General features: G+C 44.7%; 1 protein-coding gene across 2 annotated transcripts in view; it reads left to right on the forward strand.

Moving 5' to 3' along the window:
* Positions 1–26,327, forward strand: part of MALRD1 (MAM and LDL receptor class A domain containing 1) — a 2,469,603-nt gene that overhangs the window by 2,441,590 nt on the left and 1,686 nt on the right. Inside the window, exons 34-35 of one of the 2 annotated variants that reach the window (XM_069211777.1) lie at positions 9,120–9,195; positions 25,489–25,539. In XM_069211777.1, coding sequence (XP_069067878.1) covers positions 9,120–9,195; positions 25,489–25,539 — 127 coding nt within the window. The remainder of the gene's footprint in view (positions 1–9,119; positions 9,196–25,488; positions 25,540–26,327) is intronic. The other variant, XM_069211778.1, reaches the window with a different exon arrangement.

Below are 26,327 nucleotides of genomic sequence, written 5' to 3' on the forward strand. Positions count from 1 at the left end.
TGTGGCTGTTGCTCCCGTGGTTGAGGGTGCAGCAGGTGGGGCTGATGTACTGGTGGCTACTGTGCCACTGGTTGCAGTTGTGGTGGTGGCTACACCTGTTGTGGCCAATACCGGTCCCCATTGGCTGAAAGTCCGCCATGCTCCTGTGGCTCTCTCCCTACGATAGCGTCTTGCCATCATTCAGAACCCAGACTCCACATCCAAGATGTGCCTGTACCTCACTGCCTGCCTCTGGAACTCCCTTATCTCACCGGCATTCCTGTTGGCAGCTGTAAAAATGAGAAAGGCAACTACTGGTGTTATCATTGTGTGATGCATGAACAGATGATCATCCGACACTCTTCCTCAAATTGCACATGCAGTCCAAATCACAGTACAGATGATACATTGTCCCTGAGGAATGACATGGCAACGCGGCCTAACCATCAAGTATTTAACAGCACAGCAAAGCACAACAAGGTGTGCACCGAATAAACTTATCTGTGCCTTTATGTAGTGCAATGTGTCACAATGCAAATGCAGCAAGTACTTAACATGGGCCAGGCTGACTAATTCCTATCATCTGGATCAACTTCAAGGCACCCAAGACCAGTGATTTGTATATGTAATTGGCAGGATGGTATGCAGTTGCTCATCATAAGGGTCAGTGTTGTTTGGGACACATGCATGCTTGAATTAGATGTCTGTCATCTACACTGTTACCATCACACCTACCTCTATATATGTTCTCCCCCTACCCCTGTACCTTGGGGGGGATGGGCACGCAATACATCATCACAACTGTCAAGGACAGCCACGAAGCCATGTACACCTGTACATGGATTTAGTGAGTGGAACACATGGGAGGAGGCCTGCCAACTAGGAGTGAGGTATCCATTGGTCAATCATATCTACATTCATGTTTCCATTTGTGGACAACCATCAACACCTGATCTGCCAACACATTTTCAAAATTACCCACATTGATGCCAGCACACATCTGGCCTTGACCTGCATGCACGCCTATAACATACCACATAAGTGCCACGTAAATGGAGTACAACATTTGGGGCTAGATGCTCAGGGACAGTTACCCATACAGTCCTACATGTACATTACAATAGAGGGATGCACAATTTTGTGTGGAAAACTGATGCATCACTGTCTTGTGTAAATGAGGGTATGACTTGCTGACAATATTCTGACACTGGAGTACTTCCAAATCAAATGTAGGCCTACATGTGGCTACTATTCACCTTGTTCACATGCTGCTGCCTATTGCGCAGAACAAGACTCCCAAGATATGACTCTCTGCCTGTGAATGTCTAACACTTACATGGAACATTATGTCAACCTCCAGTCAAGTAATATATCAGATCACGTGCCAGCTCATCATATCTTGCAATGAGTGTAACACACAAGAGTCACTCACACAACAGCTGCAATCATTACACAGCACAGACATGTTCACAGTTACGGGACACACCTGGGTCCTCAAATCGAACCACTTCCCGAAGGTACAGGGGGCCGGTCCACCTGTAAGACATGAAAAGAAAATATATGCTCAGTGTCTGATCACTGTACAAACATGTGGACAACATATCACAGTGTGTGACATTTTATATGAGTGAGCTGCCAATCCTGCATGTAGGCACTCCAACAGGCATACCACAGCAAACTTGCATTGACACTGACACCCAGTGAGTGATAGACACACATATGCACACATACAGTGGGCCTAGCAATCATGTTGTGCTAAACCTGACTACAAAGTTTTGTGGCTAATCCATTTCATATGGTACTCCATGTCATGATTTGTAATTGGGTGACAATTGCAATGGCACTTCCCTGGTGCACTGCAATATAAGTGACTCAGGTATTGTGGCTTGTGCATCAAGGGACAATGATTAACTGTGTGATGGACATTTGGGTCAATTTTCAGTCAGCAATTATCGTGCATTCAGTGGTCCATGACAGATGTGGCACAGTCGTATGTAGGTAACAAATGCCCCATTGGCAGTATCCTCTAAGCAATATATGCCCCCTATGCCAACATGATGGCAGGGATCATGTGTGTGTAATGATGACAATGTAGTGCTAAACACGGATAGCCCACTTTGCTGTCCCAAAACTGTGAAATATGGTATGCTGACAGTGTCTTAGCTGATCATCATTGACAGAATCATGGGCACAGGTATTGTCATTGCACCTGAAATGTGTTACTTAGAGCCATATGTACCAAGATCAGGTTTTGTGAGTCACACATTGCGAGACTTAGCAACTAGCGATTCGCAAGTTGGATGATCTGAGGTAGAACACTCAAAATGACACTGTTTGAAATTCAAAAATGGGGTAGCAAATGACCTACCTCTTGAATAATAATGAGGTAGGTCTCATTTTGCAAACCCCTTGGGAATGGCGGCACTCACAGGGATGCTGGCCTGCTGGGCTCAGCAGACCACCATGTCGTTGACTGCTTTCAAATAGGGATGTAAATATTCGTTTAATTGCAGCCTTACTTCAGCAGGGGTAAACAGAAAGTATTTCCAAAACCTTAATTTTTGACTGAAAAATATTTTTGGAAGCAGTCAGTGGTCTGTGGCACAACGTCCTGCTCTGAATAACTTTCTGGCAATGCATTCACAAAGGGGAATGGATCCCATGGGGAGCCATCCCCGTTTGCAAATGGGTTAGCACCCACTTGAAACGGATGGTAACTGCAATTGCTTAGTGCCAGCATTTGTGCCCATGAAAAAAAACAATTAGCCACCTGCGACTCGATAATAGGATAGGAACGCCCATTCCTAAATGCCACAAGCAAACCCTGTTTTGTGATTGTGCAGTGTGATAGCAGAATGGCAAAATTTGGGTTGAGCATTTGAATGAATATTTCTCCTGACGTCAACACAGAAAACTAAGCCGTTTGTGAAAATTATAAATAGCTTGGTACATATGGCCCTAAGTAATAGTCGGACATGGCTCAACGAAACTCTGGACTGCATTGTTAACATGTATAAATATGTGTAATACATCTCAGTACTGGTACACTAACTGTTTGTTCTACTTGCATTCCACATGGCCACAAACACTGAATGAAGCACGACAGACTCTGCTACTGTCACTCAGGAGCATTTTACTGTACACATTTGTCAATGTGATACTCACCAACAGGGCCACCAATCACCACATCCAGGTGGTCCAGCATGTCCTGTTCTCGTCTCACCAGGTCAGCCCAGCAATGCTTCAGCTGGGACTCATTTCGGGAGGTGTTGAACACTCGTTTCAGGTGGACGAGCACCTTCACCCAACGCAGCTGCCTTGCCTCTGTGTGATACCCCTGCATCACACGGCCCCCTGCCTCCAGCATCATTGGAAGAAAGTGAAACAGCAGCCACACAAAGGCCCCAAGCTCCTCCTCACCCATGTGGCTCAGCCTTGCCCTTTCCGACATGTTGTGGTACAAAATCACGAATAGAAAAGTGAAAAAGTAAGGAAAAAAAACTGAAAAAAGGAAACTTGCAACCCAAATTACAAAGCCCAACTAACCCAACTAACTAACATCCAAGCAGACATCTGACAGTACAAATAAAATTCAGACAACACTAAAATAGACAAAAGACAAAAGATAGACACCACAAGATACAATCCAATCCAAACAAGAGCAATACCAAGACACAACCACACAGTCAAGAAAAGCACAAACTGTAAAATAAAAATGTACACCCACTGTGCCATGTCTGTACACAGGATTTCCTATTACATCACTTCCTGTCCTCTTTGCGCCCCATTTTCCGTCTTGTGTGTATTTTTTTGATGCATATGTAGTTTGCGTGAATATATTCTACGCATAACCTACATGTGCGGCAAAATACAACGCATTACCGGGAAACTACTATTTTTATGGATATCCGCATGCATGGGGTGCGCTGATGGAATTAACGCTAGGGGCCATTGATGTTTAGTATACGTTTCTGTGATTGTTCGATGCATTTGGGTAAAAATTTCTGACTCAAACTGTGTTTGCGTGAATTTTGAATATTTAACATGCATGCAGCCTGTATCTAGACGAAGATAGGATGGTTTGGCCTGCAGTTTGTGTTATAGTGTTTGGCCATATGTGGTAGACCATGCATCTGCGGCCAACATTTATACTATCTTTGCACAGCATTTCCTTTTTTTTCCTGATGCAAAAGCAGTGCAACGTTGGGAAAATCTAATGGAATTTGTAAGTTTGCGCTGATTTAGCATCAATAAATGATGGCAAGGCTGCACTACAAAAGTATAAATCATGGTCTGTGTGTTTTGTGTGTGAATTGAATTTTACAACTATATGTGTGCTTCTGATGGAACGGCATGCAATACATTTGGCGTAATGGTCATGTGATACAAATGGGTATCAACATCAGTTGGCAATCAGTAATGTACAATAGTCATGATATGTGTTTGTAATATGTGTACACTCATTTGATGTGTGTAGTTGTTTGACTTTGGGGACATTACATTTCCCACGGCAAACAATACACAGGGAAGATCGAGGATGGCTGATGAGGGCTATGTTGGATATGTTACCCCTCACATGTCAATAATTGTTGGCTACCACTACATGGTGACTTGTGTGTAAACTACCCATATGTTGGCCATTCGTACATGTTTGAGTAGGTACAGTATTTGCGACACTGAGCCTCAATTCCAAACATAAAATTGTTATGTACATGTCAGTTTGACTAATGTAAATTACCTATGTTCCTCCCGTGGCTGTGGTGGACCTGCATCCCTGGCTACATGTGTTCACATATTTTCAGAGGTGCATTGCACAAAAGTGTCCTGTTCATTTGTGTGGGCATGTCTACCCTGTGTCAGTATTGGGCTCCATGGTGTTACGGTTTCGTGCAGGTCTAGTCAGGCGTCTGTTGGGACAAACCTTGAGTTCACAGAGTATCTTGCAAGGCAGATTTGTCCTAAAGCAGAAGATCAGCTAAAGGTATACAAGGGGATAGGGCAGCTATATTATCGCAGATAATACAGAAGAGTGAATACAGAGCAACCTTAGTGTGAACAAATATGGAACAGGTCAGTAATGGACAAACATGCAGGGCTCATCACTACGTTTGTGCACAGGGTAGGGCTCAGAAATTCCAACAGCAACAGGGAACATCAGTGTCTCTGTGCAGATTAATCTCACAGCTAGTCACCATGCAAGCCCCATAGAAAGGTGGCAGCAGAAGTGAATCTGTGTCTGGACCCTCAGGGCACAAACATGGATTGTCCTTACATACACGAGACTAGCCCTTGTTTCTTGGGCTGGAGACACAGTAACAAATCCTGGAATACAGCCATAGCACACTGTCACTGTTAGGCACTAATGATTACCTGCAAAACAAGACAAAGGATGGGGGCTGGATTAGGCTCCTGGAAACCAGGTGCCAGAACAAATACACAGTTAAACAATTCTATACAGTTGGGGACTGATAGTACACTTACCAGACACGATACCCCAAGAGGAAACAGAGGGCAAGGGAACCAACTGGGAGGCAAAGGCAGGCACAGAGAACAGGCTCTCGTTGACACAAAGACTGGAACAGGTCTGGGTAACAGAAAGCAGGCTCTGACAGAAACAAACATGAACAAGGCTGAAAATCAGGGAGCAGAATCTGACTGGAACAAGCAGGAGCAGCACTGTGGAAACAGAGAGCAGTTACAGGCGTAATCAGGACTGTAACACAATCCAACAAGGGATCTGGTACACAAATGAATTGTACTCCAATGCACGATGAGGAGCTTCAGGGAATGGCAGCTTCTAAACAGTTCCAGGCAGCATCAAGGCCAGGGCAGAGTCACATGGCTGGGCTGCACGAGAGAGTTCACAGGTGTGTGCAGCTTTAATCTGTCACAGGTCCTGGAGGAGTGAATCCAGTATAAGAGGACAACCAGACTTTTCCCATATGAAGCTATGGGCAGAAGATTACAGATCTTACTGACTACCAGGCAGTGCATTGTGGGACTTGAAGTCCATGCAGGCTAATGTAGGTCCTGCAGCTGTGTTTGGATGTTTCCCCTCCTTTTCCCTGGCACCATTCGCCTCCTGCTCCTCCTCAGGGAGTTCTTGTTCGGGTTCATATAGGGGGATGTTCTTCCTAACACAAATGTTGTGCAGGATGGCACAAGTCAATATGATCTTGCAGACCATTTCTGGGGAATATAGGAGGCTGCCTCCCATGATGTCCAGGCACATGAATCTGGACTTCAGGATGCCAAAGGTCCGTTCCACAGTGGTGCATGTCCTCTGATGTGCCTCATTATAGGTATGCTCTGTTGCTGTGCTTGGGTTGGGGAATGGGGTCATGATCCATGGCTGGATCCCGTAACCCTGATCAGCTGACAAAGAAAATAGGAGTAAGTATTTTGTTGTTGCTTGCACCAGGAATGTCATGTAGCATGACAGTTGATATCATGTGTTGTCTGCGACTCATATGTGTTTGTGGCATTGAGTGAGATTGTGGACTTCTGTGAAGTTCGTTCTGCATACGGTTGTTTGACTTGACAAATTGTGTTTGCCTCATTGACCTGATATCTATGGTTTAGTTTCCAAACTGCAGTTCAGTATGTACGTACCATGCGTTGTGTAGTAATCAACATGTTTTAGTGTGCTTTCACTGGAGGGGACATGATACTTCTACACATACAATAGATTCCGATGTGGTGGTAACATGGTTGCACTACATGGCCTGGACATCCCATCCACTTAGACATATGTCTTTGCTGATAAAATCCAGAAGTGAGGCCCTTTGATTAGGCTTGGTGACAATGCCCAACACATCTTCCTAAGTTGGCAGCACTGAGGTGTTCAGTACTGACAGTGCACAATTGTCCCATGTGTGACTTGGTTCTATGTAGACCTTTGCGGTTCCCTCTATCAGTGGCTCATTGACAACTGTGCACCTACTCTACTGAACTTGCTCCAAGTAAGCTGGCTAACTGCCTTGTGGAGGTGGATGTATCTGTGTAGGAAGGGCCATCTCGCTGCAATGTTCTTTCAGTGTGCACAGCAGTGTGCAGTTTGCATTAGTGTGTTCTTAGTGTGTTCATAGCACAGTCCACTTCCTTATTGCTACCTGGCAACGTCACCCTAGGAGTGATGTGTGATGTTGGACTGCCTCAGTATCTCCATGTCGCCTACATGTGAGTCATCATCATCATGCTATGTGTCTCATAGTGTTTGACCTGCAGCAACACACATTGCACACCCCTTCCACAGTACTTATTGCTTGGTAGGGCGTGGGATTGTCTATGTGGCCTAATGTAATAGTATATGGTTCATCTTCCAAATTGTACTTCCGGGACAGGCCATGTCATTGTCACTGTGTGCTTTGACATTAGTCCCTTGTAGCTCTACAGTGGCATCTATTGTTATTGGCAGCCGTCATTTGTGTGTATCCCATTGTATCAGGGTGTACAACATAACTACCTGTATCACACCTCAGTGTCTCCCTGCCCACGTGTCAATGTAGTGGTGTATGTATTGTGTGTCCTACAGGGTGGCTGTGCCGTGTGTATATTGCTTGATTTATGGACTTACCAACAAGAAGGCCATTGCCATATCGTCCGTCCTGGAAATGCAGATTGATGGTGCTGTGGTGGAAGATAAAGGCATCATGTATACTTCCAGGATACTTGGCCAAGATGTTGGTAAACAATCCCTGGTGGTCAACTATGGACTGCACATTTATGGAGTGGGTGTGCTTCCTGTTCCGGTATAGATGCTCTATTGTAGCAAGTGGTACAATCCGGACATGGGTGCAGTCAATAGCACCAAGCACATGTGGGAAGCCATGTATTTGGTAAAATCCCTGTTTGGTCTCCTGCTGCTTCTGCTGTGTATTGGGGAAGCTGATGTGGTGGGGTGTGAGGGAGATGATGGCATCTAGGACCTTGAGAAGGAAGGCGGAGAATGAGGGCTGTGATACCCCAGCGACCAGGGCACCCGTTGTTTGGAATGAGCCACTTGCCAACATGTGCAGGACAGCTAGCAGCTTGGTCACTGGTGGAATATTGTGTGGTGTCTGCAGGCTGGCAGTTATCTGTGGCTCAATTTGGCGCAGCAGCTGCTGTATGGCTTGCCAGTTGAGTCTGTACCTCCCGATGATATCCTGTTCCCTGAGACCCTGGAGGGTTGTCCTGGTCCTAAAGACCCTCTCCTGCCTTCTGCGTTGCATTTGGGGTCCACGTTAAGGTGGTGGTGGCTGTTGCTGTTGGTCCTGTGCTCTGCATCATCTGGCATGCTGTATCAGTAGCACCTCCATGCTGTCCTTCTTGAGCAATGATGTTGCTTGTGTGTGTTTTCCTTAAGTAGTGGTGTGCTTGCCCCATTTTAAGGCCTGCCCAGACCCAGGTGTTAAAATTTGATGCAAATTAGGCTTTGCGTAATTTTTCGAGTCCGCATCCCACCTGCGCGTCATTTTTGACCTGTTGGATATATATGGCGCTAGGGTGTTTGAGTCATTTTTTGGACAGAAACGCCTACCTTGCATCTCATTGACGCAAGGCTCTTTCAGGCATCCTTAAAATGACACAAACTCCAATATTTTGATGCTAGATGGGTTTAGCGTCAAAATATAAAAATTGGGTTACGATTTCGATGGATTTGCGTAAAAAAATTACTCAAATCCGGCTCAACAGAGTATAAATATGCCCCTAAATGTGCAAACGTCTCCAACTGTTAAATTGCATGTTAATGTGACTTTCCTGACAGTGTGAGGGGAGTGTACTGCTATGGTAATAGGAATTTATTGCTGAGAGGTCCTAACATAACCTTTTAAAGGCAAATGAAATTTGTATTTTTCATACACACCAGGATGTATATGGACAGTGAACATTGTGAAATATGTTCGTGTTCGACAATAAACACATCAGCATATAAAAAATTCCATTTGGAACAATCCATAAGTGATCTACAAAATCTTTAAATTACCTCTGAACTGGATTTAACAATGTCAAATTATTTAATGAACACATTCTATTGTCAGTTTTATGTTTTTGCAGACTAACTTTTAGCCATACTTTAACACAATCTTGTATTAATTTTAATCATTTGGATGGATTTTTATTATTAATTCTAAATTGTGGCTTTATTATTTTTTCAGGAAATCACAGGAAATTCTTGATGGTGGGTTTGTGAATCCATTGTATGAGAAGAAGAACGTGCCTGAGGAAAAAGAGGTAATAACAAATTTAGTAACACATCTTGTGATAAGATTTAGGAAAGGAGAAGACAATTACGTGTTTTCTGTATTCTTATTATGTTGAGTAGCTATTTTAGCTATAGCTCCATGCATGTTATTTTAACACACTAGGCCAAGCCACTGTGCATTCTAACCTAGATATATTTTATTTGGCTTTACTTTATTATTGTTACAATAGCCACTTTTACGGTCTTGTTTTATTTTCGGTTCATCTAATTGTTTTGGCCTAGGCCAGCACTCTGTCCTCACACAAGACATTCTTGCTCACTCTGTGCTTCTTCCAAGGCTACAGCAAGGTACATTGCCGGTGAACGTGGTATGAGTTTACTCTCTGACATTCGTAGAAAACACACATTCTTACATAGGGACATTTTCACAGAATATCAGCTGTGTTAATATAAAAACACTTCCCTGTCCATTACTCATTAGAGGAAGATTCCAGCCAGAGAACCACGTCTGTATGCTGATTGTCGAATGCTTTGCTGCAGGTGTTTTGCAGACCGCAGGCCTTGGCTCATGTATGGGGGTGATGTCTTCCCAGGGGAACCTGAAGGGCAGAATTAGAGCTTAACATGCTGTGCTCAATTATAGCTTAGGTAGGAGTTAGTCTACTGACTGTGATGACAATATGGTGGCCTTATTCTTATGCTTCACTCTCCTTGTCACAATTTTAATACTGTCATGCTGTGTCATCCTGGTTATTGCAGCTCATGCTTTGCTATCTAAGATGTAGTTGCTTTATTAAAAACATTATTGAAACATACATTGCCTCTGTTTGTCATTATATATATGAGATTAATGTAATTGAGAGAAAAGGATGAGATCTGAGTGACTATGGCTTCCCAGAAAAACCAACTATGTCATGCGCTCGGGTGCCCAGTCATCCCTGCCCCTGGGTAAAGATGAGGCACTGCTAGTTGGCAGGAGCAAAACCCGTATTGAAGCGACAGGTGTCACCTGCAGTGGGTCAGGCTCAGTCTCCCCACACCGCGGGCGAATCTGCCACTCAAAATCCAGTAGTCTCATTAGAATAATGAGAGCCTATGCGACAATTACAGATGAACCAAGCTTTAAATATGCTTGCGGGTTGCAAAATAATAAAAAAAAAGTGCAAGTGCTATTAGCAAAAAGTTGCACATCGAATAAGAAAACTAAACCCAGCAATATTCCGGTTAATTGTTAACAATAAAGAGCCACGCTGTGTTTTGCTTTTCTTGTCTCAAGGTGGCAGTGGGAGTGGTGGACACTGAGAGGTCAAATGTATCATTCTTACTCCAGTCATGGAATATTTGTGCAAAGTTCAAAATCCCCCCAACTAGTCCTGGAGGACTATTTACTATCCTATCTCCAGTCTGAAGGTTTTTTGGGGAAAGTTAAAAATCCCTTAAGTTTTTTTAGAATATGTGGAAGTGAAAGTGGAAATATGGAAGAAGTGAAAAAGTGGACATTTCGGGCCATATTTAAAAAAAAGTGGCACATCAGCTATGATATGCCACTTTTTCTGCGTCCCCCTACCAGCACCTAAAGACACCATAGTTGTGCCATATTTATGATACAGGACACCATGGCAGTAGTTAGTACAATAGCGTCAAAATCTTTGTTGCTATTGTGGAGCTTTGCTATACTAGCATCAAAAAAGTTAAGATGCTAGCTCGGAGTTCTTAAATATGCCCCTTTGTATTACCAGTAGTGGTTTCCTGAGGGTGCACAAAGAACAATGAATACCCGTTTGTAAACAATGAGCTTGAATTACCAGTTAGGAATGAGTATGAGAAAGAAAATTAACCGGTCCTGTGCCGGGGATAATGGTTACGTCCGAGAGCACAGTGCTCCTGTGCCGAGGACATAACCATTACATCCCAGCACCGGAGCTAGCGCTCCCTCTGTGGGCTTCCCCCCCAGCCACTCATGGCAGGGCTGGAAGGGGAATATCTTCCCCTTCCACCCCTGTCCCCTCTCACCTCCCCAGTGATGTCTGATGACATCAGTACACGATCGCCTGCTGACCTCATCAGAGGTCACCTCCCATCGTGTTGGAAGCATACTTCCAGCGCGATGGGCAAGGGCCACTCCCCAAGGGGCCAAATCATTTTTAGGCCATTTCTGCCTAATATAATTAGGCCGATCCACCCACAGGGGGGGCGAAAACCACTAGACACTAGGGATGTTTATTTTTTTATATAGTTACTCATAAGGGGAGCGGCCCCCTGGGCAAGGGCCACTCCCCAGGGGGGCAAAATATTTGTAGGCCTTTCTGCACCCCCTGGGGGCAGAAACCTCTAGACACCAGCGATATCTATTTTCTAAAAACATAGTTTATGTTTTTATGTATGGGGAGTGACCCGTTAGGCAAGGGTGGCTCCCCTGGGGCGTAAATTGTATTTAAAACATTTCTATCCCAGTTGGGGGCAGATCGGCCTATTTGTATTAGGCTAATCTGCCCCCAAGGGGGGCAGAAATAATTAGACACCAGGGAAGTTGTTTTTTTTTTTTTATATACTTGCGCATAAGGGTAGTGGCCCCTTGAGCAAGGGCCGCTCCCCAGGGGGGCAAAATATTTTTAGGCCTTTTCTGCTTTTCTATTATAATTAGGCTATTCTGCCCCCAGGGGGGCAGAAACCCCTAGATACCAAGGATATATATTTTTTTGCTTACTTTATGTTTTTATGTATGGGGAGCGACCCCTTAGGCAAGGCCCCAAAATGTATTTAGGCCATTTCTGCCCCCCTTGGGGGACAGATCAACCTATTTTTGTTAGACCAATCTGCCCCCAAGGGGGGCAGAAACCACTAGACCCCAGGGATTTGTATTTTTTTGCGTCATTTTTACGCAAGAGGAGCGACCCCTTTGGCAGGGTTCGTTCCCTTGGGGGCCAAATTTATTTTAGGCCATGGCAGATCGGTCTATTTGTATTAGGCCAATATGCCCCCAAGGGGGGCAGAAACCACTAGGCACTGGGGATTTTTTTTTTTTTGCGACAATTTCACACAAAATATTTTTAGGCCTTTTCTGCACCCTCTGGGGGCAGACACCTCTAGACACCAGGGAAATCTATTTTTTTAAAATTTACTTTATGTTTTTATGTATGGGGAGCGACCCATTAGGCAATGGTCGATCCCGTGGCGGGGCAACTTTATGTTAGGTCATGTCTGCTCCACTTAGGAGACAGATCGGCCTATTTCTATTAGTTCGATCTTCCCCCGGGGGGGGGAGCAGAAACCACTTAGGCACCAGGGATTGGTGTGTGTGTATGTGTGTGTTTTGTTTGGGAGGCAGCCCCTTTGGCAAGGGTGGCTCCCCATGGGGCCACATTACTGTCGGCCATATCTGCCCCCTGGGGGCACATCAGCCTATTTTTAGAAGGCCCATCTGCCCCCAAGGAGGCCAGAAAGCCCACCAGAGACCAGGGAAGATTTTCTTGTCAAAATAAGAGGGAATGACCATACCCCCACCCCAAATAAATGGGGCCAAAGTTTTTCTTCCCACCAGTGGGCAGATGGTGCAAGTACCCCCGATCCACACCAATGGGGGGCAGAAACTCTACTAGATGCCAGGAACTTAAAAAGAAATAGTGGGGTGGTAGCTACCAACCAGAATGGACCTGGTTATGCCCCCACCCAAACTAAAGGGGATAACAGTCCTTCAGCTCTTCCCCCGCACGCTAAACCATCTTATTCCACAGCAAGCAAGAGGACATTTGAGTATTTTTGGTTTTGGTTTTACATTTGGGCCATGAGAAGTTGGCTTACTCTCAAAATCATCCCACTTGGAATGGTGAGGGCTGCAGTTTTTGGACTTTGGGATGCTTTCATTTAGAAAAATCCAGAAGACCTAGCCACATCTGAAAACAAAGCATCTGATTGATTCCAGGGTGGTGTGTTTCACATGCACCCCACACCCTTTTCTTACCCACAATGACCTGCAAACTTCCAACTTTGCTGGAAATCCCACATTTGTTCCACATTTTTGTGATAGAACCTTCTGGAATCTGCAGGAATCCAAAAATTCCTACCACCCATCATCATCTCATCTATACTAATAAAAATTCTGCTGCACTTGTCAGCCTAAAATGTATTTATTTTCAAACTGCCCTTTTGGGCCTGCATTGGTTCCCACTCAATTTCAACATGGTTTTGGCTCTTCCCTGTCATAGGCACTTGCCCACCTACACAAGTGAGGTATCACTTTTACCAGGAGACTTAGGGGAACGTTGGGTGGTAGGAAGTTTGTCCCGGTTCAGTGGTCCCACACAGAAATGTGGGGAAAAAGGGATTGTTTAGCTAAATTTGAGGTTTGCTGAGGATTCTGGGTAAGAAAACATTGGGGGATCCACGCAAGTCACACCTCTGTGAACTCCCTGTGGTGTCTAGTTTTCAGAAATGTCTGGGTTTGGTAGGTTTCCCTAGATGGCTGCGGAGCTTAGGACCAAAAACGCAGCCCCGCAAAAACTGGTAGATTGGTATTTGATCATTTTGATGTGTCCAGATAGTGTTTTGAGGCATTTCCCTTTGCGGGCACTAGGCCTACCCACACAAGTGAGGTACCATTTTTATCGAGAGACTTGGGGTAATGCTAGGTGGAAGGAAATTTGTGGCTTCTCTCAGAGTCCAGAACTTTCTGTCACCGAAATGTGAGGAAAAAGTGTTTTTTTGGCCAAATTTTGAGGTTTGCAAAGAATTCTGGGTAACAGAATCTGGTGAGGGCCCCACAAGTCACCCCATCTTGGATTCCCCTAGGTGTCTAGTTTTAAAAAATGCACAGGTTTGGTAGGTTTCCCTAGGTGCCGGCTGAGCTGGAGGCCAAAATCCACAGCTACGCACTTTGCAAAAAACAGCTCTGTTTTCGTTGGGAAAATGTGATGTGTCCATGTTGTGTTTTGGGGAATTTCCTGTTGCAGACGCTAGGCCTACCCACACAAGTGAGGTACCATTTTTATCAGAAGACTTTGGGTAATTCTGGGTGGAAGGAAATTTGTGGCTTCTCTCAGATTCCAGATCTTTCTGTCACCGAAATGTGAGGAAAAAGTGTTTTTTTGGTCACATTTTGAGGTTTGCAAAGGATTCTGGGTAACAGAATCTGGCGGAAGCCCCACAAGTCAAACCATCTATGATTCCCCTAGGAGTCTAGTTTTCAAAAATGCACAGGTTTGGTAGGTTTCCCTAGGTGTCGGCTGAGCTAGAGGCCAAAATCGACAGCTAGGCACTTTGCAAAAAACATGTCAGATTTCAATGTAAAAATGTGATGCGTCCATGTTGCGTTTCCTGTCCCGAGCATTGGGCCTACCCACACAAGTGAGGTACCATTTTTATCGGGAGACTTGGGGGAAAAAAGGATAGCAAAACAAGTGTTATTGCCCGTTGTCCTTCTCTACATTTTTTCCTTCCAGATGTAAGACAGTGTGTAAAAAAGACTTCTATTTGAGAAATGCCCTGTAATTCACATGCTTGTATGGGCACCCCCAAATTCTGAGATGTGCAAATAACCACTGTTTTTCAACAACTTATCTCGTGCCCATTTTAGAGATCCAAAGGTTTTCTTGATACCTATTTTTCACTCTTTCTATTCAAACAAATTAATTGCTGTATACCTGTTATAGAATGAAAACCCATTGCAAGGTGCAGCTCATTTATTGGCTTTGGTTACCTAGGGTTCTTGATGAACCTACAAGCCCTATATATCCCCAGAACCAGAAGAGTCCAGCAGATGTAACGGTATATTGCTTTAAAAAATCTGACATCAAATGAAAAAGTTACAGAGTAAAACATGGAGAAAAATTGTTGTTTTTTTCACCTCAATTTCAATTTTTTTTATTTATTTCAGCTGTTATTTTCTGTATGAAAACCTTGTTGGATCTACACAAATGACTCCTTGTTCAATTCAGAATTTTGTTGATTTTTCATAAATATTTGGCTTTCTGGGTTCCAGCATTGTTTTTACACCCATTTCTGTCACTAACTGGAAGGAGGCTGAAAGCACAAAAAAATTTAAAAATGGGGTATGTTCCAGTAAAATGACAAAATTGTGTTGAAAAAGTTGGTTTTCTGATTAAAGTCTCCCTGTTCCTGAAAGCCAGGTAGATGGTGATTTTAGCACTGCAAACTCTTTGTTGATGCCATTTTCAGGGAAAAAAACAAAAGCCTTCTTCTACAGTCCTTTTTCCCCATTTGTTTGGAAAAAAACTAAATGTTTGCTCTATTTTGGCTTATTTGTTAATTTCCTCCTGGGGAACCCACAAACTCTGAGTACCCCTAGAATCCCTAGGATGTTGGTGAAAAATACACAAATGTGGCATGGATAGATTATGTGGAGATAAGGTAATGAGGGCCTAAGTGCGAACTGACTCAAATGGCCCAAAAAAGGCTCGGCACAGGAGGGGAAAAGGCCTGGCAGCAAAGGGGCTAATGAAAGCAAAAGGTATTTTAATTGTCATACATCACTGACATACTATGTTGAGGCATTATTAGGACTTCTTTCATCTTAATATCAACTTAATGAACTATCCAATGCAATGTCACGGAAAGGTGTCTGGCCCAATCCTGCTCATAAAAGTAGCATTTCTTCAGCACTGTCAATCAATCAATCAGGGATTTGTAAACCACAGTTACTCACCTGTGATGGTTTCAAAGTGCTAAAGGGAGGTGGGGGGGTGCTGAGGATCAGTCGAAGAACCAGGTCTTGAGGTCCTTCCTGAAATGTGACAGAGTGGGGAACTGCCAGAGGTGGATGGGGAGGGTTTTCCTGGTCTTGGTGCCAATGTTGGAGAAGGATCTTCCTCTGGTTGTGGTTTTCCAGATGCGGGGGACATTGGCGAGGGCCTGGTTGGTGGAGCAGAGTTGTCTGGCGGGAGTGTAGAAGGAGAGTCTGTGGTTGAGGTAAGCTGATCCAGCGTCATGTAGAGTCTTGAAGGCATGGTTCAGAAGCTTGAAGGTGATTCTCTTGTTGATAGGCAGCCAGTGTAGGTCTTTCAGAAGGGCGGAGTTGTGGCTGTGTCGTGGGGTGTTCTTGATGAGACAGGCAGAGGCGTTCTGGATGCGTTGTAGTCTTTTCTGCGTCTTGGTGGTAATTTTGGCATAGAGTGCATTGCTGTAGTCGAGGTGGCTGCTGACGAGGGCCTGGGTGACCATCCTTCTGGCTTTGTTAGGGATCCGCTTGTAGACGTTTCAAAGCATGCGCTGGGTGTGGAAGCAGCCCGATGAGACGGCCCTCACCTGTCGGTCCATATAGAACGATAAGTCTAAGATGGCGCTGAGGTTGCAGGTGTGGTTGGTAGGGGCGTTCCTGAGGGCGTGGGCCACCAGGAATCATTCCAGGCGGACAGTGTGGAGCCGAGGATGGGGACTTCTGTTTTGTCTGAGTTTAGTTTGAGGCATCTGTCTTTCATCCAGGTGGTGACTGCTTTCATTCCTTCGTGGAAATTGTTCTTGGTGGTGGTGGGGTTGTTGGTGAGGGAGTAGGAGACGATGTTGAGTGCATGGCTTCTGACGATGGCGGCCAGTGGGGTCATGTAGAGGTTGAAGAGGGCGACTTGGGGGACATCACAGCTGATCTTGGTGGCTTCTGAAAGAAAAGGGGGAAGTCGGACCTTCTGTGTTCTGCCGGTGAGGAACGAGGAGAGCCATTACAGTGCTGAGTCTCGGATGCCGGCGTCATGGAGACGGGTGCGTAGCGTGTCATGTGAGACTGTGTCGAAGGCGGTAGAAAGGTCCAGGAGGATGAGGGCGACGGTCTCACCTCGGTCGAGGAGGGTGCGGATGTCATCTGTGGCAGCGAGGAGGGCGGTCTCGATGCTGAGGTTGCTTCTGACTCCTGACTGAGAGGGGTCCATGATATTATTGACAAGCTATGCTAATGAACCTTGTAATATTGTTGTAGAGCTGCTTAACTTTTGTGCCACACTATGCCTGTGCCAGAGGCAAGATTTCAAAGCACCATTTTTGGCATAATTTTTCATGCCTGCTTACAGCGGGTGTTAAAAATGACGCTCCCATACTAACCTATGGGCCTCCTTGCACTTTGCTACACTGGTGTCAACATTTTTTATGCTAATGTAGCAAAGCGCCACAATAGCATCAAAAATGTTGATGCTATTTTGTTATCGACCTCAGTGGTATGCCGTCATATCAATATGGCGCAACCATGGTGTTGTTAGGTTCTGGTAGGGGGGACACAAGAAAAGTTGCACATCTGAGCAGATTCACCACTTTTTCCTAAATATTTTCCTAAATATTGGCCTTAGAGTCAACTTTTAAAAAGAGACAATAAAAACTAAAAAACTTAGTAGTCGATAATGAAGAACCTCAGATTCACAGGTAGCTGTGATATTTGGTTGGCTGAGAGATGTACCCCACTCCAGGGTGACCTGGTTCCACTGTAATGCATGGGGCAGCACGCAAAAGACTCTGTGGTAAACCAGTAAGAAGGGCAGGGAAAGGAGAAACACTGGGGTGGCTCTGCAAACGTTGGAGGACAACAACACTCTATGTACTCGTCCAGTACCTATGGTGACATACAGTAAATATTAGCCAAAGTGATGTCAGGAGTGTTATTTTAATTAGTATATTGCACTGTTTGTTATATTCACCACTGTAGGTTTTGAGTGAGGAAATGCCCACCGCATGTGTAAACTCCAGTGTCAGATTTAAAGGAGGTGATTAGGAGAGCAAAGCTCACATGTTGGAGCAGGATTGATACTGGCAGGTTGCTGGAGTACTGTTGGAGATAGACAAGTAGGTAGACACCAAAAAAAAGCCAAAAGGGGAATGATAAAACAAAGGGGAATATGCTAGAGGAGCCAGCTACAAACCAGTATGTCAGTGGAGAAACCCAACAAAATGCACAGTTGCCATGCAAAGAATTAGGGGTAGCTCAGGATTACACACTGTCTTATTTCTGGAAGAACTACCATCATCCATCTTGAATTAGTGAACAGTATATACTCCAGGTTGGCTACAGGTACCATGATGGAATGGGAAAGACGCTAGCGCTCAGCTGGCACTTTTCAATGTCTTTTCTAATGTGTTGTTGGTCTCTATAGCCCCCATGTCCTTTTCATTTATTGTCTGTATTTGGGTGTCACAATGTTACTCTGAAAGATGGTGAGACTAAGTTATACCCTTGAGAGTGAATTAGATGCACCAGTATAGAATTAGATTTATACATTTTAAAATTAGTTTTAGAATTCATTTATTCTCTCATTTATAAATTATTATCCCAAACATGCCCTTTCCTCCTCCTCCATGCCCTTGTGAAACTTCAGGTTTTTGGCACTTCTTCCCACTTGCTCTGTTACACTTCAGTCTTCAAATCATAAATGTTTGTGAATATAAAAATAGGTATGTCTGAATGTTGTGGGCCACATTTGAAAGGGTTTCCCTAATCATTCCAATTACCCACCCCTGGGCAGGCCAATAAGTACATCTGCAGTTTATCAATAAACCGTCATTTATGGAAGAGTATGTCACACCTATTTACAGGTATAATGCAAATCAGTTCTAAGTCAAATATTTGTTTTTTGTAAATTGGGCCCTAAATATTTAGGAGAGGATGACTTCAGGGCTTGAGGAGGTGCTTTATTAAGAATAAAACGCATACCTCACAGCATGTCTGTAGCCAACATAAGGAAAGTGAAGAGTTAATATTCTCATTGGAACTTTCTATGCTTTGCTCAATTGGTTTTATGTTTTCTCTGCCTACTTTCAAATAGGTTCCATAGTGTTTCCACTGCTTGGTTGATTTGTCGACCCACTGTTCCATGACTTGTAGGACAAATATATTAGCCGTGCTTGTAAAATTCTCATTACTGGCAACTATGAACTCTTACCTTTTTCATGATGCAAGAGATCCATCTCATAAAGAGGAACACATTATTGTACACATCTTCAGCACACAGCAATCTCTGATGGTAAATACACCATTTTGAATCCCTTAGTCAGATGATATTTTGCCCCATTTCAACTTCTGGGTTTTCAATAGAAACCAATACGTTTTTTAAGGGCTTTTAAACTGTAGATATCTCAAATGTAAATTATTTATCTACCTAAAATGCTGTTCCCTTTCATGGATTACCTATTCATCTTTTGCTGAAATATCTTCCAGAAATTTCATGATGAGGTGTAATTGTATAATCTCTGTAATTTTGTTAACCAAAATTACCAAAATTACACCAGTGTCAGGAACATTTCACCCATACCTACCTAAAACCTATGGCAGAAGTGTGTTTCTCCGGTCTTGGAGTGAAAGTGAAAAGTATATTCTGCGTTTCATAACTATCAGCCATTCACTGATGTCAAAACCTCAAGGCAGTGTATTGCCATCCTACAATTATCCTAGGGTAGCAGTCTCATACAACTGACAGCCTATCATATGCCTCACAAAATGGCTGTTTCATAATACAAATAGCACTTTCACAGCCTGTTAGAACTGACAGCCTTATTTTAGTCTTCTGCCAACTTTTTGCCTGCCTCCCTTCATTTTTCTGATCTCGTTTGTGCTGGATTTAGGACTCTGTACACTAACCAGTGCTAAAAATCTTATGCCCTCTCCCCTAAAAATTGTAACATTGGGCACTACCCAAAGAGCATATTTAATTTGCCTTTAAGTCCCTAGTAAAGTGCACTATGTGTGCCCAGGGCCTGTAAATTAAATGTTACTAGTGGGCCTACAGCACTGTTTGTGCCACCCACATAAGTAGCCCCTTAACCATGTCTCAGGCCTGCTATTGCACGACCTGTGTGTGCAGTTTTACTGCCACCTCAACTTGGCATTTAACACCCTTTGCCAAGCTCTAAACTTCCATTTCATTTAATATACATCACCCCTAAGGTGGCCTTATGTGACCCACAGGGCAGGGTGAAATGTATCTCAAAAGCAGGACATGTACTTCTAAGTTTTACATGTTCTGGTAGTGAAAAACTCCCAAAGTTGTTTTTCAGTATTGTGAAGCCTGCTCTTCACGTAGACCAGCATTGGGAATTTGCCTATATACTGTTTAGTGACAATGTCTGATCTGAAAGGAGTGGCATTGTCATGTTTGGTATGGTTGGAATGGTAGTTATAAATACTGCTTACTGGTGAAATTGGATTAAACATTACTATTTTAGAAATGCCACTTTTAGAAAGTAGGCATTCCTCTGCTCGTACTGCTCTCTGTGCCTTACAGCCTGTTTCCAATCATGTCTGCTTTGTGCTGGATGACAGCTACCCTTGTGCATTCCTTTAAGACAGCCATAAACACACGACACTCAGCTGCATCTGCATTCATTTGTAACCTGATGGGTTGTCCTGGGCAGGAAGGGGGGAGGGGCTCTCACTTACAATTCAAAGGATAGTAATTTGACCCCACACAGATCTCCTAGCAGACATGACTGGGCTGGAAGGGGAACTTGTACACTTCAAAGCCACTCGTTGAAGTCTTTCCCACTTCAAAGGCACATTTTGGTATAAGTGCTTGGTCTGTGACCCCCCTAAAATCAGACACTTCTGGAACTACAACTGAACTCTGTCAACAGGACGGCTAGGCTGTTCAAAGGACTCAACTTGAGTGCTTTTCAGGAAGGAATGCTGTTCTGCTTGTTGCCCGGCTGCCTGCTGCTCCCTGACTCTGCTAGAAGGGTTCTGCCTTCCCACCAGCAGTGATCTCCAGGAGGCTATAAGCTTGTTTCCTGTTCCAAAGTCTCCGGGAAATTGAACTGTCTACAGCTGGACTCTACAAGCTGTGAGTCTGCCATGCCTTAGAAGATGGCCTAAAGTCCTCTACCTTCTGTGGTGTTCATTGGAACTGCCTCAAAGCAATACAAAGCCTTGCCAAGCAGCTGCCAGCCTCAATGGACTCAACACTGGGTGGCGCGAAGTCCCACAAAGCCTCACCACGCAGCTGCCAGCCCATCAGAACCAACACACAGCGAAAGCAAGCCATGGAAAACCTCGCCACACAGCTCTCAAGGATTGTCACAAAGTGACACCGAGCCCACAAAACCTCTCCGAACAGCTCCCTGGGATCAATGCAAAGTGATGCCAAGCCCTGCAAAGCCTTACTGCACAGCGTCTCAGAACCAATGTTGGATGTCACGAAGCCTTGCAAAGCAACGCAGCATAGACTGCGCACCAGAATTTTAGGTACTGTGTTCAACAGGCCCAAGTGGGTCTCTGTAGCCACCCCATGCTCCATCGTGGTGAGCCTGAACTTGTGACTTTGTCTCGGCCCAGCCTAACCACATAACCACAGTTGGCCTTTTGTTCTCTATGTGCTATTTTCACCTAAATCTTTAACGTTGCATATCTCAGGATTTACATATTGGATTTTTGTCATTTGTGGTCTAGTTTTAGTTATAAAACCATAATCTATTTTCCTAACCTGGTGTGGAGGCCTTATGTGTTGTTTTCACTGTGTTACTGTATGAGTTATTGCAGAAATACTTTATATATTGCCTTCTAAGTTTGGCTTGCCTGCTGTGAGCCAAGCTACCGAAGGGTGAGCATAGGATGATTTGTGTTATGTTGTGACTTACCCTGACAAGGACTGTGGTTCCTTCTTGGACAGGATCCATACCTCTGCCAACTAGTGACTCACTTTCTAACACAACCCTTACTGAATAGCAGTTTCACGCTACTGCAAAACTCCGAACCCCTCAGACTAGCATTCACACACTACAGGCAGCACTCTCATAAACCAGTAGTCAGACACTACCAACAACACTCACACGCCTCATAGAATGTCAGTCTTGCACTGGGGGGTCTCTTCCACCCCCACAAGTAGTAGGTGCAAACTGCAAAAACAATCTTACACTGGTCACACAGTATCAGTCACATTCTGAGAGTGCTCATACTGCTCACAAATTACACCAAAGCCAATCCTTAATGCATTTTAATCAATCAACCAATCATGATTTATAAAGTATGGGTATTCCCCCAATAGTGCATCCAGGCTCTTGCAGGTAATGGAGGGTTATTCGAAGAGTCAGGTCTTGAGGGCCATTTGGATTTCCAGAAGTGAGGTGATGGTCTGGAGGTGCGTGGGGAGGCTGTTCCAGGTGTTTGCTGCGATGTGAGAGAAGGAGCGTCCTCCACTACTGCTTTGGTAGATGTGGGAGTATGGGCAAGTGAGAGGGAGGCAGAGCTTAGTCTTCTCGACAGTTGGTGGAAGTTCAGGTGGTGGTTTATGTACACGAGTCCTAAGTTGTGTAGAGCCTTGTATCCGTGGATCAACAGCTTGAATTTGAATCACTTTTGTACAGGAAGCCAGTGCAGTTGCCTGAGGTGGAGTATGATGTGGGTTCGTTGGCAAAGACTGAGGGTGAGACTGGCGCTGTGTTTTTTATGGTTTGAAGTCTCTGTAGAAGGTGTGCAGTGATTCCTATGTAGAGGGCATCACAGTAGTCTAGTTGGCTGCTGATGAGAGCCTGTGACATGGTGTGTCTCATGTGTAGGGATAGCCATTTGAAGATCTTACGTAGCATGCGCAAATTGAAGAAGCAGGCAGAGGAGACAGCGTTGATCTGTGCTTTCATGATGTTGTCAATGGTGATTTCGAGTTTTCTAGCATGGTTGGAGGGAGTGGGTGCAGGTCCTAGGTCTGATGGCCACCAGAAGTAATTTCATGTGTTGCTGCTATTGCCAAAGATCAGTACTTTCATCTTGTCTGTGCTCATCTTCAGGCAGTTGTTCTTCATCCAGTCAGTGATGCTTGTCATGCATCTGTGGAAGTTGGTTCTGGTGGTGGAGGGGTCATTGGAGAGTGAGAGGATGAGCTGGGTGTCTTCTGCATAGAAATTATGTTGAGACTGTGGGATCTGATGATGTTGGACACTAGGGTCATATATGTGTTGAAGAGTGTGGGGCCTAGGGGACACCGCAAGTGATTTTGTTGGGTTCAGAGTTGAAAGGTGGGAGGTGGATCCTCTATGTTCTTCCAGTGGGGAAGGAGGTGATCCATCTGAGTGTGTCCTCTTGGATGGCGATGGGGTGGAGTCTTTTGATCAGCATTTGGTGGGATACAGTGTCAAACGCTGCTCAGAGGTCGGGGAGGATCAAAGCTGCTGTTTGAGTGTCGTTGGTGGATGAGATCAAGGAAGCTTTGGTGCTGTGATTGATGCAAAAGCTGGATTGGGAGGTGTCGAGTAGCTGGTTCTGCTGCAGGTGTGTCATGAGTTGCTTGTTGATGATCTTTTCCAGTGCCTTCACTGGAAATGAGAGCAGGGAGATTGGCTGGTAGTTTTTGGGTTTGCTGGGGTGGGCGGAGGGTTTTTTGAGTAATAGTCGGACTTCAGCATGTTTCCAGGCATCAGGAAATGTTGCAATGGTGATGGAGGTGTTGAGCAGGGTCGTGAGTTCCTGTCTGATCCTTTGGTTTCCAAAGCTGATGAGGTGGTGCGGGCATGGGTCAGTGGGAGCTCCTGAGTGGATTGATTTCATGGTGGAGGTGATATCCTGGGTAGAGAGCATGTTTCAGGTGGTCTGTGTTAGTTACGTTGGTGGCATGTCTATTGAGGAAGTCAGAAGTCTATAAGTGTGTGTTGGGATTCGAAGTTTCTGTATATGGTTCCAATCTTGTCATGGAAGAAGTGGGCAAGGTTGTCGCACAGCTCCAGTGAGGGTATAATGTTGTTTTTGCTGGCAGCCGGGTTAGAGAATTCCTTAAAAATGTTGAAAAGATCCTTGGTGTTGTGTGTGCTGGTTTCGATGCATGAGGCAAGGGCTGTCTTTTTGTTGTCCTCAGCAGGCGGTGGTAGAGGTTGAGGGAGTTCTTGAGTTTCTTCATTGAGCTTCTTCATTTACAAGAATTGTGTGTGTGCTACTGTGGATATGCAACTAAGTACATGCAAGAATTAGTCAATGGTGGATGAACAATTACACAACTGCAAGGATGAAGGTTAAGTGACTTAATTCATGAGTGATACAATAGTGACTGTGTGTAAAAAGGCATCCAAGCCCCTTCATTTAAAAATCAAACCTTTTATCATTGACAGTACATAAGAAAAAACAACACCTATAAGGTTTGCCAAAACGTGTTTCTATATAGTAGAATGCTCACTGGAACACACATCTGTTTGGTCAACTTAAATTGCTTCATGAGCACTTTGTTGACTCATTTTCCAGATTACATATACTGCCTTGGTGGTACATTCTCTTCTGATTTTATTTTGCAGCGAGGTCAGTTTAAGAAACTTTTTGCACACTGGTAAGTATAACAGTGGTATTTCTGCGGCATCAGAAACCAGGTTTTTGATTTGCCTGTAAAAGTACATTAAAAAATGTCACACCACCTACAAATAGGTAAATCGGTATTTAAGTGCACCTTCTGTAAAGCATCTTAGACCATGAAAACACAGTCCCAGACAGAGCTAGTAATGCGATCTGGCATAGTGAGTTGATGCCCTCATGGAATTTGAGTTTGATTGTATTTTAATGCAACATTAATTTGTTTTATTACAATGTGTGATTTGAGTTATGAAACTTCTGTGATGAATATAGAATCCATGAAACTATATGGAATAAACTAAAAATATAAACATTTACACATTATGGCCCTCATTCTAACCCCGGCGGTCTCAGACCGCCGGGGCCAGGGTCGGCGGGAGCACCGCCGACAGACCGGCGGTGCCCCGCAGGTCATTCTGACCGCGGCGGTTTGGCCGCGGTCAGAAAGGGTAAACCGGCGGTCTCCCGCCGGTTTACCGCTGCCCTTAGAATCCCCCATGGGGGATTCTGACTCCCCCTACCGCCATCCTGTTCCTGGCGGTTCGCCCGCCAGGAACAGGATGGCGGTAGGGGGTGCCGCGGGGCCCCTGGGGGCCCCTGCCGTGCCCATGCCAATGGCATGGGCACGGCAGGGGCCCCCATAAGAGGGCCCCACAAAGTATTTCAGTGTCTGCCTAGCAGACACTGAAATACGCGACGGGTGCAACTGCACCCGTCGCACCTTCCCACTCCGCCGGCTCAATTCTGAGTCGGCATCTTAGTGGGAAGGTTGATTTGCCCTGGGCTGGCGGGCGGCCTTTTGGCGGCCGCCCGCCAGCCCAGGGCAAATCCCAAAATACCCTCAGCGGTCTTTCGACCGCGGAGCGGTATTTTGGTGGGGGAACTTCGGCGGGCGGCCTCCGCCGCCCGCCGAAGTTAGAATCACCCCCTATGTGTTTATGTCAAATTTGTTATTTCATAAAGGTTTTCATTCATGAGCCTTTCCATTTATCTCTCGATGTGAGTTAAATTGAAGTTCATTGTTTGATTGCTTCAATTAATTATTAACTTATATATGTTCTTTCAATTTCTGCAGGCAGGCATTTATCCGGAAGTTCAAATCAGTGTCTCGCCATGGCGAACAAAGGTGTGCCTCAAAAAATTATCTTTTCCTAATTTGAAACTGTGGAGTTTACTCCATTTTGAGATTCTCTAAATTTTGGCAGATGTGAGCCAGTGATTTTCCCCACATCACCTTTAAAGCACTGCAGAAATGGTGAAAATTGAGTAGTGCAATTACTGCACAATTCCTGTTAGGTTTGAATCTGTGTTAATGTCACATTTTATCATAGAAATACAGTATGTTTGTTGATGGCAAAAGGCTGTCAGTAACCTAATGTATCTAACTATAATGAACACTGAGTTTGACCCTGTATATAGTACCGAAGCCCATGTGGGGTGTGCCCAGGGGTGGCGTTAGCATGGCACAACGAGGAGGAATACTTTTATTCCTCTATGTCTTTTGCTCTTTCTATGTGTGCTGCATTCTGGAGCAAAAGGCCATGAACGATTGTTTATGTACAGGAAAGTATCCCTTCCTGCTCATAAACAACCGTTCCAAAATGACGGTTTGGTACTTCTATGTGGAAGTGCCAAATCGCTATTGTAGATTGTTTATGTGCAGGAAGGGACACTATGGTGCAGGGATGCCAGTGTTGGCGCAGGCAGCTTAATTCAGCGCTGGTGCGGGGGGAACACAGGGGTGCACCATTTTCCTGTAAATACGATGCATCCCGGGGTTTAAAATGTGGTAGGGCGCTGGTATTTTTGGTGCAGCAACGCGCAGAGTATTTTGTGGTAAATCTGGGCCTAAGTCTGAAAGTAAAATTCTGATGAGTTTAACCTGGTTCCGGTATTCGACATGCGATCCATCAC

This window comes from Pleurodeles waltl, chromosome 10 (assembly GCF_031143425.1).
Source record: "Pleurodeles waltl isolate 20211129_DDA chromosome 10, aPleWal1.hap1.20221129, whole genome shotgun sequence".
NCBI classification, from domain to species: domain Eukaryota; kingdom Metazoa; phylum Chordata; class Amphibia; order Caudata; family Salamandridae; genus Pleurodeles; species Pleurodeles waltl.